Genomic DNA, 16,972 nt, shown 5'->3' on the forward strand with positions numbered 1-16,972 from the left:
GCAAGACACTGAACCCGTTTGCTCCTGATGGCTCTGTGACGGACCGGTGACCCGTCCAGGGTGAAACCTGCCTCTCACCCAATGTTCACCTTTTGTGTGAACAGTTGCTTCAAGACCAAGGCAGTTCCACTCAACACTACAAACACAACACACAGCCACACACACACACACACACACACACACACACAAATCAAGGGTCCCAGTCTCTGTGTTTCCATCTCAAGCGGTGGAGTCGCACCTGCAGTCTTAAACATCGATTGGAACACATTTAACATCCTGGTGTGATCATGGATGATTACTGCTCAGGCTCGTCTCCATCAACCTCCCCCCCCAGCGCTCTGGGAGGTGATGCTTCGCGAGTGAGTCATGCCAGTCGTTAAAAGCTGCGCCTCAATCTGAGCGCCTCTATTTGCATCTGTCACCATGGAGGAGGACACAGGTATCCAGAAGTGAGTACAGCTGTTTATGTCACCCGTTGTAAGTCTTAAAACAAACCAACTGGTTATTCTCTGTTAATCATTGTGGCATAAACTTCTCTTGTAAGCTGCGTTTAATGTAAAGCTCTTTTAAACTATTAATATCATGGACAAAGCTGCTCTTTTTAGCGTGAACCCGAACCCTGGGGAGTTGTCAAATACTGACCCAATTAAGGAAGAAAAAAAAAAAGTTTTCATAGTGTGTTTTGCATATTAACTCGTCAAGTAGATCTTCTATCGGTCAATAAATAACCGGATGCCACGTTTTATACATGTATTTATCGCTTAATTTCCAACATTGTTAAAACTTCTCAGTATGAAAAAAAACAAACCATCAGAAAACTGGCGGCAGGTTTGCTGTCGACTTCCAGTAAAGACAACGTGGTTTTGCTGCTCCGCAAATTTGCAGTTCAGTACTGTTGATGAAAACTACAGTAAAACCCGGTTCACTTACTTACACCAACATTTACAGTGAGTCAATGTTCATGAAAAACATGTTTTTTATTTTTTATACATTTTATTACTTTATGCTATTTAGTTTGTCCTACATACATCATAGTGACATTAAACCATTAAACACACTTTTGCCAACAAAATGTCAGTCCTTCAACAAATCTCTGTCCAGACTGGGTGACAAACATGGAGACGAAGCGCGCAAACAATTTCAAATTTCAACAAGTCCAAAAAAGCAGAACAAAAAAATATATGACTTTTATTTATTTATTTATTTTTTTAATTTGGTAACTGACACTTAAGCTTCACCTGATCAGCACCTTCATGCATCAGCTTGTTCCTGGCCGCTGCCGTCTGCTGCTCGGCGCGCTGCGACGCCTCACCCCCACCGTTAAACTTCATTCATCCTCAGGCAAAATACTGGGGTTGCTTTGAAGCAACAGAGACGGCCTCTGGTTGAAAATCGCAGGTTAAAGCTGTTAAGATGGCGCCGATCTTCTACGTCCGCCTCTTCTACTTTCAGAGGACAAATGTTCCTTTTCTGCCTTTTAATGGGCTTTGTCATTGTTACCCATGTCCTGCACTGCCAGTGCTCTACCTTCCTATTTCAGACTCTGACATTTTCCTTTCCTTCCCCAAGGCGGCCGTGGGACACCTGTCGAGAAGTTCCAGTCATCAAAGATGAGCAAACGCCCTGGAGACTCATCAAGCTACTGAAGGTCATCGTGCTGTGCGTCGTGTGCATCTTGGTGTTTGGATTCGCGCTATGTAGCAAGGTACTGGCGCGGTGTTGGAAGCCCTTTTTTTGGGGGCACGGTGTTAAAAATGTTGGCAAAGGTGACCGGATTGTTTCCATTCTGAAAGTGTTTTATGGGCAACAGGAAGTGGGTCACCATACCTGAATATTCACCGTTCCGGTCTCAGACCAGGACAGGCTTCATATTTATATAATGACTCCACCAAAGTAGCTCACAAGTGCAAAGCAGCTGGTGATTCGACGCTGCCCGCATTTCCTAACAATTAAGTAGAGCTTGTTATTCGACCCCAGTTTAGCCAGGCTAGTTGAAAGCTGTTTTATGTAGGAAGGAAGGAAGGAAGAGCCAGTCGTGTACATTTAGCTTGAAGCTAATGACCATTCACTGCTAACAGCTGCAAAGTGTCCCAGAGATGAAAACAAACTACAACACTGTCAGTGAGCAGCTGAAGTGGACTTTCTGAGTACTCAAAAGACACTTCTGGTTAAAGTATCGCTTTAATTGAAAAACTAAATTCATTGTGCTTTTATTTTTATGCCCCCCCCCAGACTTCTTTCCTTCTCCTGATCACCGTGGCAAACAAAAGCACGAGGATCCTCTCGACTGAGCAGAAACCCGTCGCCCTGCTGTGCATCGGTTGCTCTCTCATTGCTTCTAGTGTCCTGCTAATCCCCCAAAGCATTTGGAAAGCATGCTACAAAAAGCCGAAAATACCACGAAGATCAACCATTGCCTTGGTGAGCGTCTTTTCCCTCTTCAGCCGATACCTGGAATGTGTCTTTGGGCTTTTTTTTTTTTTTTCCCAATGATGATGTGCCTCTACCTCCCCTTCAGGTCATGTTCTTTGAGTTTCTGGTGTCGCTGGGTGCAGCAATCCTCACCATAGTGGCCATGCCGCACTTGGACATCGTGACCAACGTGACCATCCTAAATGGTGTCGGCGTCCTCTCTGCGCTGCTCCAGGTGACGACGCAGTGCTGTGGCAAAGAAAGGGGCTTCTTCCTGCTGACGTCCATCACCGCCTGCCTCCTCTTTCTGATTGGTTACATCTTGTTTGTTGTCCTTTACATTTGGAAAGACCCCAGTGACATCAAGATGGCAATATGGGTGGGTCTAGCCGTTGGGGGGTCACTCTTGGTGTCGTTCAACTGGTGGGAAAACTACTTCAGACTGATGAGTGTGAACAGCCGCTCTGTCTTCTTCAAGAACTTTACCAAAGATGTGAAAAAGTGCCAGAACATCCTCAATATCCTCTCCGGCCTGCTCAGAATCGCGGTGACAGCTTGTGTGCTCGGTGCCTTTGTGCCTCTGTCCAAAATGGACTGGGATGTGGTGACGGCCATCCCGAGACAAGAGACAAGGATTATAGCCATCATGATTGGAGTCCAGCTCTTTTCCTCTCTACTGTGTCACTGGTGTTCTTTGGCGGCCTGTAAGATGCACGCCCTGCGAAGATGCTTCATCATTCCGTTGTACCTGGCCTCTCTGGCTGTCATGGCTCTGCTGGTTGTCCCGGTTATCGTTTACTATTATGACTACAGATCAAGTCTGAACGGGACTGCAGCCATCAACTTCACGGGCTACTGCCACAATGTTGTGTACGGAAGAGACCAAAACCTGAACGGGAGCGTGTTCCCACACCTGGTTCTGGATGTCACACACACTCTGTGTTTCCTCGACATGTCGAAGATGCTGGACATCGGAATGCTCACAGGTGATAAAGTCACGTCTGGTACCACCAACAATGCAGTTACAGGCAAAAACATAAATTCAGATCAAAGTTGGAGGTTCAGGAGGCCCCACACTTTGTACAGCACATATAGAGTAATACTTTAAATAGTTACTGGTAGGTCACATGAGTTTTGCCCGACAAAATATTTTTCAAACAAAATATATTAAAAAAATCCATGGCCAGCAAAGGCATTCAGTGTTTATCAATAAATGTACCATTAATGTCCAGTAAAGTTAATCTGACGAAGTCGCTGCTGTACTAGCGTCGATGCTAACCGCTGCTTAGATGTTTGGACCTTCTCTTCTTCGCTCAGGTGAAGCAGTGTCCTTGTGGCTTGGACTCGTTCTGGCCACCATCCACCTCTGGCACCTCAATGTGTTTCGTATCGAAAGGACCCAAAACCTGTTCATCAGGAGGCTGTACGAGGGAAGCTTTATCGAACAGTCCCTGCTCCTCAACACCCGATTTGACTTTCCCATCAAAAGAAAAAAGAAAAAGTGAGTGCGTGTGGAGAGTAATTACATTGCAGCAGTTGAAGCTGTGAGCGTGTGATGGTTGGATGTGCATTGATTCAGAGGCCTCACACACTTTTATGTCATTCTGTTTTTGATTCAGCTTCAAAGTCTTTGAACCAGCAAATGTGTACGTGTGTGCGACCATGTGGCACGAGACCTACGATGAAATGATGAACATCATCATTTCCTTATTCAGGTGAGTTTTTAACGTTAAATCCAGAATAAGGCAGTTGTTCCTAATTATTCCGTTCCTATTATTTGAAACCAAGCTCACATGGATTCAGTTTTTTGCCTTCAAGTGGAGTCAGCGGCCAGAACACTGGCCAAAGTTTGGAGCTTCTCGCTCCTCTGACTTCCTCTTGAGACGCTCATTTCATGACGAACGTGAAGGCAGATCAAACAAACCAAATCAAATCAAACTCTATTTATCGAGCACCTTTCATACATACAAGAAATGCAACTCAAAGTGCTTTACATTAAAAGACATAAAAGTAAATAAACCTTCATGACCCCCCCCCCCGCACCCTCATTCATGCACACACACACACACACCCTTGAACACACAGCGTACTACCCAGATGCATACAACCCAGGTAAACCCCCACCCCTCACTCTTCCACCCTTGAGGAATATTGAACTATGGAGTATGACTGAGCGCTGCTGGACCAGTTAAGGAGACACCATCATATGGGAGCCATCCGCTCCAAGTAACTCAGTTAAAAGCTAAGTTAAAAAGATAGGTTTTGAGTTTGCCCTTAAAAGAATCAATAGATTCGGCAGCCCTGAGGCCCTTTGGCAGGGTGTTCCACAGGTGTGGGCCATAATAATGGAATGAGGCTTCACCGAATGTTTTAGTTCTGACATTGGGAACAGCTAAAAGACCAGCACCAGAGGACCTTGAGGGCCGATAGGGTCCAAGCAGGTCAGACAGATAAGAAGGCCCAAGGCCATTAAGACACTTAAAAACAAGTAAGACAACATGTAAAATCGATCCTGAAGCGCACAGGGAGCCAATGCAGCGATCCTAAAACTGGTGTAACGTGCTCCCGCCTTCTGGTCCTCGTCAGCACACGTGCGGCTGAGTTCTGGAGCAGTTGGAGCTGAGTAATGCTCTTTTTAGGGAGACCAGAAAGCAGGGCATTGCAGTAATCTAACCTGCTAGAGATAAAGGCATGCATTCGCACCTCTGTGCTGGCCAGAGAGAGAAACAGGTGAACTCTGGCTACATTCTTAAGGTGATAGAAGCCTATCTTTGGGATATTTCTGATGTGTGGAATAAAATCAAGCTCAGAGTCTAAAAGGACGCCCAGGTTTTTCACGCACTGTGACGGCTTAAAACCACTTAGTTTTGGTAAAAGTTTCTCTCTCTTGCCTTCAGGACCAATAACTAAAACCTCTGTTTTATCCTGGTTGAGCTGTAAGAAGTTCTCTGCCATCCATGATTTTATATCTAAAATACAGTTTAAGAGGAAATCAATTGGCCCTGTGTCATCAGGAGACACGGCGATGTAAAGCTGTGTGTCATCAGAAGAGCTGTGAAACCTGATGCCATGCCTCCTGATGATGTCCCCAAGGTGAAGCATGTACAAATTAAAAAGTAATGGACCTAAAATTGAACCTTGGGGTACCCCACATTTAATTTCATGGGTTCTGGAGGAAGACGTATCCAAACTTACCAAGAACCGATGATCTGTGAGGTAGGAATAAAACCAGTTGAGAACAACAGCAGAGAGCTTCTGCGACCAAAGACCCTTGCCTTCTTTTTTAGCAGCAAGTCCTCAACCCAAAGAACCATGCATTTGTTCTGACCCCATGGTACGACACATAAAATATTCCTGCTTTATGACGCGCTAAAGTTGGTTCGGTCTTAGATTTTTCTTTTTTTTTGTGTGTGTGTGTTTTTTTAACATTACAGGCTGGACGTCTACAGATCGAAGAATGAGCCAAAGTTCAACGATTTTACCTTCGAGGCCCACATTTACTTTGATGATGCTTTCAAAGATGTCAAAGGGCAGGAGGGGCGAGGACTCAACGAATATGCGAAAAACCTTGTTAAAGTCCTAACCGAGGTTTACGTGTAAGAACTATACTTATTGTTCTCTTACTGATTGAGTTTTTACAATTTAATAGAATACCAAGGCATGTAAAACTGTCAAGAATACATTTTCATGATGTATGAACATCACGTACCATTCTCTGTCTCCAGCATCTTCCTCAACATCGACACAAAGCTCTTCAAGAAGCACCGGCAGGTTCCTGACCAGATAATCATGAGGACGTCCTATGGAGGTCAGCTGGTGTTCACTATGCCAGAGGGAAACACCATCGTGGTTCACTTCAAAGACAAAGATCTCATCCGCCACAAGAAGAGATGGTCTCAGGTATCATCTGCTGCGAGCTCATGCTGTTATAAAATCCCCGAAAAGCCCCTGAAAGAAACATTTGGTTGACGCAAATCTGACTTTTCACCACAGTGGGAAAAGGGTTTAGACAGCAGTCTTGGTCCTCTTTCAACGATCAATACTACGATCAGAATTCTATTTTATGCATAGGTTCACGATTTAGTGTAATGTGCGCATTGATAATGTAGTTTTATATTTCTAATGTTGTATTTTTGGCATTTTGGTCCTTATTTATACTGTCAGTCACTTTGAACTCGACCTCGAACGCAGCACTATGGTGCGTTTTGTCATCTCCCACAAAAACTCGTGTAAAGTGTGAAGTAAACTGTTATTTTTCCAGGTCATGTACTTGTACTATCTCCTTGGCTGGAAACTCATGACCAAATATTACAAGCGCTGGAAAAAAGGAGAGGATGAGGATGAAATTACTGCACAGGTCCTGGTAAGAAAAGAGGAGACGCGTGCAATAACTTGTTTACACTGTGAACAGTGGTGTGTTCAGCAACTGTGCAATCATGAGCGTTTCCACGGACTTTGGCTTTAATCCTTAATTTAATGTATGTAGTTTAGGTTCAGACTGCAAACTGTGATTGATTTTTCAGAACGAGAAGCACAACACCTACCTACTGGCCTTGGATGGAGACACAGACTTCCATCCCACCGCTTTGATGCTGCTCATCGATCGGCTGAGAATTTATCCGAATGTTGGGGCAGCGTGTGGCAGGATCCACCCCACTGGCACAGGTTGGCACATTTAGAAGGAGAAAACATCCCTGAGTGGCATGGAGGCGATGAAGCGTGAAAACTTTGCGACTGTACCTGTCTAGAATCACCAGGAAGTATCCTTACTGGGCATGAGTGTTTATTTTCATGACAAAGTTTTATTTTTCCTTTACTTTCTCTTCTACTTCTTCCAGCCTCAAAACTGGTCTGTTAGTTTACTTGTCGTGCATTTGAGCAGAAATAATTAAATCGCTAAGTTTTTTTAGTCTTCAGCCTTTTTTGCTTTTGCACGTACACAAATACATTTACCCGTACTTGGACTGGAGTGAAGCTTACCATGCTCCATGTGTCCGGATGTCCTCGGCAGGTCCGACGGTGTGGTTCCAGAAGTTCGAGTATGCTGTCAGCCATTGGCTACAGAAGACGGCGGAGCACGTGTTTGGCTGTGTGCTGTGTAGTCCAGGCTGCTTCAGTCTGTTCAGGGCAGAGGCTCTCATGGATGACAATGTGATGAAGAGATATGCCACCAAGTCCATGGAAGCGAGCCACTACGTCCAGTATGATCAGGGTAATGGCAGCACCTCTGCCAGCTGACTGCCTCCACAGCCGGTCTCCCTCCTCCTCTTACGTAAATGCTGTCCCCTGCAGGTGAGGACCGCTGGCTGTGCACTCTGCTGCTGAAGCAAGGATGGAGAATCGAGTACAACGCTGCATCCGATGCCTACACCAATGCCCCCATTGACTTCAAGGAACTGTTCAACCAGGTGAATGCAGGAGTCAATCAAAACTTAAACACTACATCAAGTTTTGACAACACAATATCTGTGACTTTTCTGATAGCGGACATCAAGTTATAACTGGTCCATAACTGAGTTTTCACCCTGTGCATTAAAGGAAAACAGACCTTTTTGGTAAATATGTTTCCACCCCCCATCAGGATAAACAGAAGAAAATGGATGGATGGACACTAACTGGTCACTGGCCCTAGATAAATGCCCCTCTGTATGTTGCATTAGGGAACTGAGACCCTCACAGACCGGCTAACTGCTAGTCAGCTACACCCAATGAATGGTGGTGATAGGAAGTGGTGGCACATCGCCATGTTGCTGCTTAGCGTCCAAAATCTGTAGAAAGTAGTTTCTACTCTGTGTCCGATTCTCGTCATTTTACGTGGTTTCGCAGCTGAAAGCGAATTTGCTAAGCACAGCGAATGGTAGTGAGCGTGAAGGTTAGCATACCTCTGTGTGATGTCATCAAATTCCACTTATCTCCAAAACTGTCTTTGCCACCAACCTGCAGCATTTTAATGAAATGATCATTTAAAATCACGTGGCAGGTAATCTTAGAACGAGACACATCGCCAGAACTACTTTCCTGAGCGGGCGCAGTGATTTGATGTAGCATCTCTTAACCTCCGCCGTCAGTGGATCTATCTTCTTGTCAGGCTCTGGGGGGGAGTGTGGACTGTGAACGCTGGCGTGGTTCGTACTTTTTTCATGCTGATCTTTGCTTTGCCTCCATCAGCGTCGGCGATGGGGACCCTCCACATTTGCCAACGTTGTCGATATTCTCGGAGACACCACCATGATTTCTAAAAGGAACTCGTCCATGTCCAAGCTCTTCATGATCTACCTGCTCTTTGCCATCACTTCGGCCATCATGGCGCCTGCAACTATTTGCCTTATGATTGCAGGTTGGGTTCGTTTGTTACTTTGAGGACGATGCAACATTTTAGAACTGGTTTGATGTTGAACTGAACCCAAACGTGTTTGTTTGGTTGTTTTTTCTGGAATGTTACTGAAACACCTTCTGTGTATTTTAGGGAGTTTGGCTTTTGTGTTTAACATACATTCGAGCGCCGCCCTGGTCATCGCTGTGATTCCTCCCATCATCTACCTCATTCTTTGCTTCAAGCTCAAACCAGACACCCAGATCAAAGTTGCCGCCATCTTCAGCATAGTGTACGCCTTCCTCATGTTGGTGGTCATGATGTCCATCATTGGTAAGGCCCGCACTGACAAACACTCATGTAGCTGTTTGATGAGGAGTTGGTGTAACCTTCTCAGGCAACTGCATCAAGCTCTTCTCTTCCCTCCACCCTTCTACTTCCAGGCACAATGGTGAAGGACAAAACCATCCTGACGCCAAGCAGCATCTTCGTTATCGCCATGGCGATCATTTACATCACCACAGCTTTCATGCATCCGCAGGAATTTTCTCTTGTCTTCCATGGCTTTCTCTACATCCTCTGCATCCCCAGCGCCTACCTCCTGCTCATTATTTACTCCATGGTCAACATGAACAACGTGTCCTGGGGCACCAGGGAGGTTAAAGCTCCTCCTGAGACTCTCAAGCCAGCAGTCAGCACAACCCAAACTGTAGCCCAGAGAGGTAGGTGTGGGCCAAGGAACGTGCCTCATCCATCCTCCCCAGAGCCACACAAGAAGACAGAGACCCCCATCTCTTTTACCCTCTTCTAGTTAGCTTAGCACAATGAATGACAGTGGATGGGAAGTGTTAGCATAGCGCCATCTTGCCAGCTCAGATTCCAAAACCTGTAAAATGTGTTTCCAACTATAAATCTGGTTCTAAAATTACAATGTCCCCTTTTAAATTATTTCGACAAAGAAGCACATTAACTAAAACATTTGTGCGCGCTTTAAAGCCTAAATATGGAATTAACGAGTATTAAACCGGTATGAACGCCTGACCTGATTAAACTGAAGCCGAGTTTCACCTTTGCAGTCAAAAGTGAATGGGCACGTTTCATCGCGTGGTTCAAATGCTGTAAGAAGTCCAACCAGCCAGCGATGGAGAGACGAATCTCGGTCCTGATCAGTGAACCCGAACAGGCCCAACCAGAACCCCAGAACACCATCGTGGAGGACGTGAGGATCTTGCAGGAAGAGGAGGAGAGGTATTTCCTGAAGATGGAACACTCAAATCTAAAAAGTTTGGCAGTGATACTAATCATTTTATGAAATTATGTTCTAGTCATGAAGATCCTGCTCTTGAACGTCCAGTCCATTGTAAGTCTTGTCTGTTTTGAAAAAAACAACAGCAACAAAAAAAACCTGCTCTATTTGTTGTTGTTGTTGTTTTTAAGACATCCACTCAGATTTTGCTCCTGTTATTGACTATTCTCAGGTTGGGTCGAAGCGTTGAAGACGTATTCGGAGGACATGCACCTGCACGAGGACACGCTCAATGAGGTGCGTTGGTCTGGTTTCCTAACAGCTGTCGGCCTCTGGAACACTCGAAGCGGGTCACGCAGGTCTGTTGTTGGTTGGTGGCAGCCTGCTGACGTACTGTTTGCCTGCAGATAAACTCAATCTGATCTGAAACACAACAGGCTGAAATGCGGTTGGGGGAATGTCAGTAGTTTAGGTGTAATGAATGCAATTATCGGTGCTCATGTGAGCCACTGTGTCAAATACCTGGTCGCCAAAGTGGAGCACAGCCGTCACCAGCTGTTATTAATTGCATGTGTTTCACCTGCTGCTGCTGCTGCAAAACAAAAACAAAAAAACCCTGTTTTAATTAAAATGATTCTCCTCATGTTGACCCAACATGGCCCAAAACAGGTGTTACAGATGTGGCTGATTAGTTCATAAAAACCCTGCAGTCTCGTTCATTCATTTCACGACAACAACAAACGCAGGAATGAAATCACCTCAAATGACCAGGTTTGACCGTCGTGCTCATTCCCCTTTTTATCTACTTGCCTGACACATTCGCTATCTGTTAATCAAGGGTTACTAATGGGTACTTGACTAATACTTCGAGTTGTACCCTGACTTTCCCATCTGTATTTACTTTCATAATTTGTTCCAATTTGTTTTTCACTCAATTATATCAAATCAGTAACCAGTTTTGATTTTTTGAAGTATTTGTTAAACAAGTATATTGCGTGCATTCAGACGCTGACTCTGTGTGTGTGCGTGTGTGTGTGTGTGTGTGTGTGTGTGTGTGTGTGCGTGTGCGTGTGTGTGTGTCTCTACTCTGTGTCTGTCTGCAGGAGGAGGACATGTTCTGGCGGGAGCTGCAGGAAAAGTACCTGGAGCCTCTTCACTACGATAAAGAGAAGCAGGACATCATTGCCAGTGACCTTCACGACCTGAGGAACAAGGTGCGCACAGGGAGCTGATTGACAACCTTGACAGGAAAACCACTGTGCTGCATCATGGAATGAATCGTGTCTGTGTCTCCAGATCAACTTCGTCTTCTTCACCCTGAACGCCCTTTGGCTCGTGGCGACTTTTACCCTCCAGCTCTTTAACGCCACCTTCTCCATCCAGCTCCCCAAGTTTGACCTGAACATGGAAAACACCGGAGAAAGTGTCCAAATCGATCCCATAGCCTTCATGTTCATTCTGGGTTTCGCCTTGTCAGTGGTCATCCAGTTCTTTGCCATGCTGTACCACAGGTGACCACCCGCTCAACGTAAAGTGACTGTTTTCTTCTCCCAAAGGAGAGAGAATCTTCATTTTCATTCAAAAATCCCAGTTACTTTTGAGACGAAGGACCCAGACGTCTTTTTCTTACTCATTTATTTTATGACTGCCCTGCTCTGTGTTTATAGAGCTGTTTTATTTAGATGAATTGTCATGTGTTTTTCAGAGTATGCACCCTGATCCATTATGTTGCCTTTCTGGACACGGAGCCTGTTGAGAAAAAGCCAGAAGAACCAGAGTACCTACCAGGCAAAAAGGTAAACTAGTACTACTGATATTTATACTGCAACTGCAACGTCTGTCAATGCTGCTACTACTTCTACTGTTATTACTGCAAATGATCTGCAAGGGAAGTACCCTGAGGAAGAGAGATAGAGAATCTTCTGAGTGCTGCTAGTTAGCTTAGCACAATGAATAGTGGTGGGGGGGAGTGTTCGCATCATCTAGACCAGGTTCAGATGTTGGTTTGTCCAGAAGTAACAGAATGTTTCAGAGAAAAGTGAGGGTTTTTTCCCTCTGACTTCTGAGGCAGTCACACTAACACTTCCCATCCACCCGACCGTTGATGCCGCGACTATGAACAAGCCTCCGGTTATGGAGAGTAATTCTTTGTTTGTTTGTCCTGTTTTTCTTCACTTGCTGTCACCGCTCAGTTACCTGCCAGTGAATATTCAGCCTCGTCCGTGGCTGACAGCCTCTCCACCAACACCTCCATCGGCGCTGACGACTCTTGGGATGAAAGTGATGATGATATCATCGAGTTTGTCGGACAAGGGGAAGCAACTTCTCTGTAAACATCTTGCCAATCCTGAACTTTTATGCTTTTGCACTTTGTAAGATCCACTGCATGTGACATGCTGCACTGTATTAGATTTATGTTTTGTGTACATTTAGTTAAGTCAGAATTATGTAAAACTTTGCTTTTGTTTGATGTTGGTCACGAAGTGCATCAGAGAGGTCTGAAAACATGGAGCTGCACGTGAGACAGAACCGGGCGCGCAAAAACAACTCAAACAGTAGAAACGTGTCCACGCGACGGCTAAAATCTGTCCTTGGAAAAGTGACGGCTTTCACTGAAGGAAATGAAGTGGAAAACAAAACGTTCTTATATTTTGCTGATGATCTGTTGACATGAATGTGTTAGCGGCGCTCTGCAAAGGAGGGACATTCAAATGTAGAATGGAAAAATATGAAGAAATGTCGAAGATATAATATTTACTATATTTATTGTGGTGCATGAATTGATGTTCTTAATAAGTACATAATCAAATATGATGTGAATGATTTGTGTTTGCAGTAAAAACTGAGGAAAAAGTGTCTTTTCTTTTCAATGCCGTTCAATGTCGGCAGCTGCAGCAGAGTCGGCTGCTCGGCTGAGTGTCCTCAATACACGGATCCATGATGATATTTTGGAAAAAAAGGTGCCGGAGGAGGTTCATCAGATGAATTTCCTGAGAAAACTTGTGTGTCGATGTTGTGCATCCATTGAATACATGAGAGCCGAGCAACAGTGAAGTAGTTTTAGGACCAGCAAAAGGACAATGTAAAAAAAAAAAAATTAGTGCATTGTGACAAAAAATCTTCCAGCTTTGGGAGCGTTCTGGTATGTGAATGCTGTCACTCCCAAGCTACAGCACAAGATATTCCACCTCAGCGTCATGATGGCGTGTAATTATGTGTGCTTGACTTACAGTCTTCTAGTTGACGCCCTTGAAATACCTTTGAATAAAGTAACCAGCTGACAGGGACAGTGGGAGAGAAATAATTCACCTCTTCATTCACTTATTCATCGACTTAATTATCCTTAATTGTACATCAAAAAAGGACACATACTGTAGGTAGTAGGTGGAGTTATATGAAAGTATAGGTGGAGTTCCTGCTAATGACTGCAAATGAATGGGGTATGTTCCAAAGTAATTACAAAATCATTAAAACTGTGTGACATGATTATGTTTAGCGCACGCCATTATTCCTGCTGTCAAGATGAGCTGGCGTTTCCGACGGCTTGTTTGTCAGCAGAATTACACAAAAGAACGGTGAGACCAAAACTTGCTAGGGAGCGGATGAACCGGCATCAGAGGAAACTCCTAAAAGACTCAGTTTTTAAATCTATAAAACAGAATTGAGTTTAGAACTTTACTGACCTTTAGGAGCCTTTGCACAATGAATCCATAAAGATATTGAGCACCTTTTATGAGTTTAAATCCATTTTTTGCCATATCACTGCAGTCACTCGTCATCATGTGCTGCTGCTCCATTTATACAGTGCTTTAGAAACAACCGCAAACAAAGTGATGAACACAAGGAGGCAAAACAAAAGAGACTAAAGCAATTAAAAAACAATAAATAAAAGAAAGCCATAAAACTCTAAAACAAGACCAGAGCCTCATGCAGGATTGAAAGCCAAGGAATAAAAAAGGGTTTTAAGATGAGTTCTAAAAATGGGCAGTGAGGGGGCCCGTCTAATGTGCAGTTTAGCTCATTCCATAATGTAGGAGCCACAACAGAGAACGCTCTATCCCCTCTGAGCGTCCGTTTTGACCTCGGCACCTCCAGGAGCAGCTGATCAGCTGAGCAGGGGTGTAGGGATGAAGGAGCTCAGAGAGGTAAGGTGGGGCAAGACCATTTAAAGATTTAAAATAAATAAAAGAATCTTAAAATGGACTCTAAAATGCACAGGCAGCCAGTGGAGGGAGAGTTATGTGCTCCCTCTTATGTCGTCAGCATGACATTAGAAAGAGATGCCATACTTTCTCAGGATGGAGCTCAGAGGTAGTAAACACAAAGAGAAAAGCAGGAGCCTAAGATCGACCCCTGTGGAACCCCATATAACAGTGGAGCAGAGCTGGACTCCAGATTTCCAAGGCTTACACTCATACTTCTGTCAGCCAGATAAGATTTGAACCACACTTGTACAGTACCACAGATGCCCACTAGATGGTGTAACTGAGCCGCTAGGGTCAATTAGGTCTGACAGAACAAGAATTACATGGTCACCAGAGTCATCAGCCAGGGAGATATCGTTAAAAACTCCTCAGAAAGCCGACTTGGTGCTATGCAGAGTTTTAAAGCCTGATTGAAAGACCACCAGAACATTGCGCTCATCCAAAAAGGACTTAACTGAGCACCAACAACTTTCCGCAAGATTTTAGAAATAAAAGACAGCTTGGAATGGGCGTAAAATTGGCCAGCATGCTGAGATCAAGGCCAGGATTCTTAAGGAGGAGCTGCATGTTTAAAACTTAGGGAAACAACACCAGAAGACAGACTGCTATTCCTGATAGCCAAGACCCACTGCCTTGTTCTAAGACAAGCCTTCTTAAAGAAATGAGGCGAGAGAGAATCTCAGGGAGAACCTGATGGCTAGATATGGCCGAGCAGATGTTCTAAAAACGACAGAGACACCGGCTCAAACTTATCAAGGGCTACAGAACAAGGAGCAGGGTCAGAGGGGGCAGATTCAGGATTCAGGCATTAAGAACAGAGAGCAGGTCGTGACGATTGGACTCAATGATGCTCTACTCTTGGTCTCCTGAACGGTGCTCTGCTAACAGCCCCAGCAGTCCTTTAGGATTCGGAAGGAAACCTGCTGCTTGTCCTTCTTCCACCGGCGCTCAGCTTTGCGGCAGCTCCTGTCTGGCTGTGCATGTTCCCTCAGAATTAACTCTGGGCTGCAAGGGTTTTACTGGAGCCACGGAGTCCAGTATGGTTCAGCAGGAGCAGTGAAGCCAGGAGTGAAGCTCTGTGTTAACAGAGGCAGCAACAAACAGAAGCATGTAGCCTACAACTGTCACAGTTAACAATGCTAACATTTGCAGTGTGGTGATTGTTTTCCCGCCTCTCTAATGATTGACAGGCGCGAACGACCACAACCTTAAGCTCGTCACCTGAATCCTCTGCAGGAAGACGAAGAAGAAGACGAAGAGGAGGACGAGCGAGAGCAGAGCGCCGTGTGATGTTGCAGCAGCTGCTTTCTCTCATCTGATGATTGTCATGTGGCAGTTTTCAACTATATCTTCTTATTCTTGAGTGACAATTTGACACAAAGTGCTCATAACAACATCTTTTTACACGGGTATCAAAAAGTCTTCACTACTCTTAAATGTGAAATGTATTTCTTTTAAAATGGAGGAAATGAGTCAACACTCTAGAAACCTCCGTAGCTTCAGTTGAGGGTTTTTACTTCATGCTTTCCTGCATGAAAGTGTGAAGCCAATTGGAATCGTGTGTTTCCGTCTGCTGCAGTGCACACAGTAGATGAATACTTTCTTCTGTCAGGTTTTAAGTCACTGAGTCTTGACTGGACGAAGCAGGAAACGGATCACATCCTCTTTTCAGGTTTTCATTTCTGCTTCCTCTCTTAATTCTGACCCGGAGCCTGACCATTCATGATGCGATCATTTTATCTTTATCGGCTCTAAGAAGGTGCGCTTGAACGTCTCGGCTCAGTTGTGCTTTGGCCCACGTTCGGCTTTGAATGACGGTTTTGGGCAAAAGTTCAATATGAGAGATTTGTGTTCCCCTGGTTCTTCGTCTTTCTCTGGGGGAGAACATTAACATTTTTTTCAGTGAAATAAAATGATTGACAGCAAACTTGGAAATAAACATTTGCGAGCTGTGCTAATTTGGTGACAGTGACGTCAAGCGCTGTGATTGGTCCCTGAGGAGGACTCGCTCTCGCCCCAAGAACCTGGTGAAACTGGACAATAAAGAGACTCCAACCATAAATCAGTCTGTCTGGCGAGCTTTTTACTGGACAAATTTCCATCAAGTTCTTTGAGTCCAAGTGAGTCACGTTTCACGTATTCTGGCACCGTGATGCCGATATTATGGTCGATATCCCTGAAATCTGAATGTATTTGATGAAACTTGGTGACCCTTGTTGATTGGGGGTTGAGGATTGAGCTCTGCGACTCTGAACGATAACCAAGATTAATTTTATTTTTCAGTTTTTCAGTGCTCCACGGGTGAGACTTATTTGGTGGTGGTGGTGGGGGGGTTGAACTGAACAGTTATTTTTAGCAGCTTTAAAACCTTTTATTACTTTTTCCCGTGATCTGAAAGTTCTATTTGCAGATTGATATCATCACATTTTCCGGGAAAAACGTACAAGCAAAGAACTTCCCTTATGATCAGCCCTACAATTCCAGCCTACCGCACGATGTCAGGTCACCGTGACTGCTGCTGCACAGTGAGCCAGGAATGCTACACCACTTGCGGGGTTTTACGAGCCGGTTGCTCAGCGAGTTGCTAAGGCCTTCAGCTTCATTCCTGCTGGCTGTCCCCGACTTTGGTGCTTTGGTGTTTGAATAAAGCCATAAATGTTGTGCCTGGTGCTGTCATCAGCTCAAACATGGAAAACAACTGACAGGTGGGTCAAAATGCGGTGGGCTGGTTTGTTTGTACAAAGATGGTTCTTCTCTAACGCCTCCACAGTCAAGACCACACCATCAAGTTTATTT

The 16,972-nt window shown here is 44.7% G+C and overlaps 1 protein-coding gene across 1 annotated transcript; it reads left to right on the forward strand.

Moving 5' to 3' along the window:
• The first annotated feature begins 1,336 nt into the window (after positions 1–1,336).
• Positions 1,337–12,812, forward strand: LOC147240320 (chitin synthase chs-2-like). The gene is made up of 21 exons (XM_086193313.1): positions 1,337–1,705; positions 2,233–2,421; positions 2,519–3,398; positions 3,730–3,913; positions 4,032–4,127; positions 5,847–6,008; positions 6,138–6,312; positions 6,674–6,775; positions 6,936–7,077; positions 7,424–7,624; positions 7,705–7,820; positions 8,581–8,749; positions 8,879–9,058; positions 9,169–9,447; positions 9,802–9,973; positions 10,051–10,085; positions 10,204–10,268; positions 11,075–11,185; positions 11,268–11,482; positions 11,677–11,767; positions 12,164–12,812. Exons 1-21 carry the CDS (start codon positions 1,460–1,462, stop codon positions 12,302–12,304), a joined length of 3,951 nt encoding a protein of 1,316 aa, XP_086049439.1. The 5' UTR covers positions 1,337–1,459; the 3' UTR covers positions 12,305–12,812.
• Positions 12,813–16,972: the final 4,160 nt, after the last annotated feature.

This window comes from Aulostomus chinensis, chromosome 22, assembly GCF_037954235.1.
Source record: "Aulostomus chinensis isolate RoL2024-O1b breed Wild chromosome 22, RoL_Achi_v1.0, whole genome shotgun sequence".
NCBI lineage: Eukaryota > Metazoa > Chordata > Actinopteri > Syngnathiformes > Aulostomidae > Aulostomus > Aulostomus chinensis.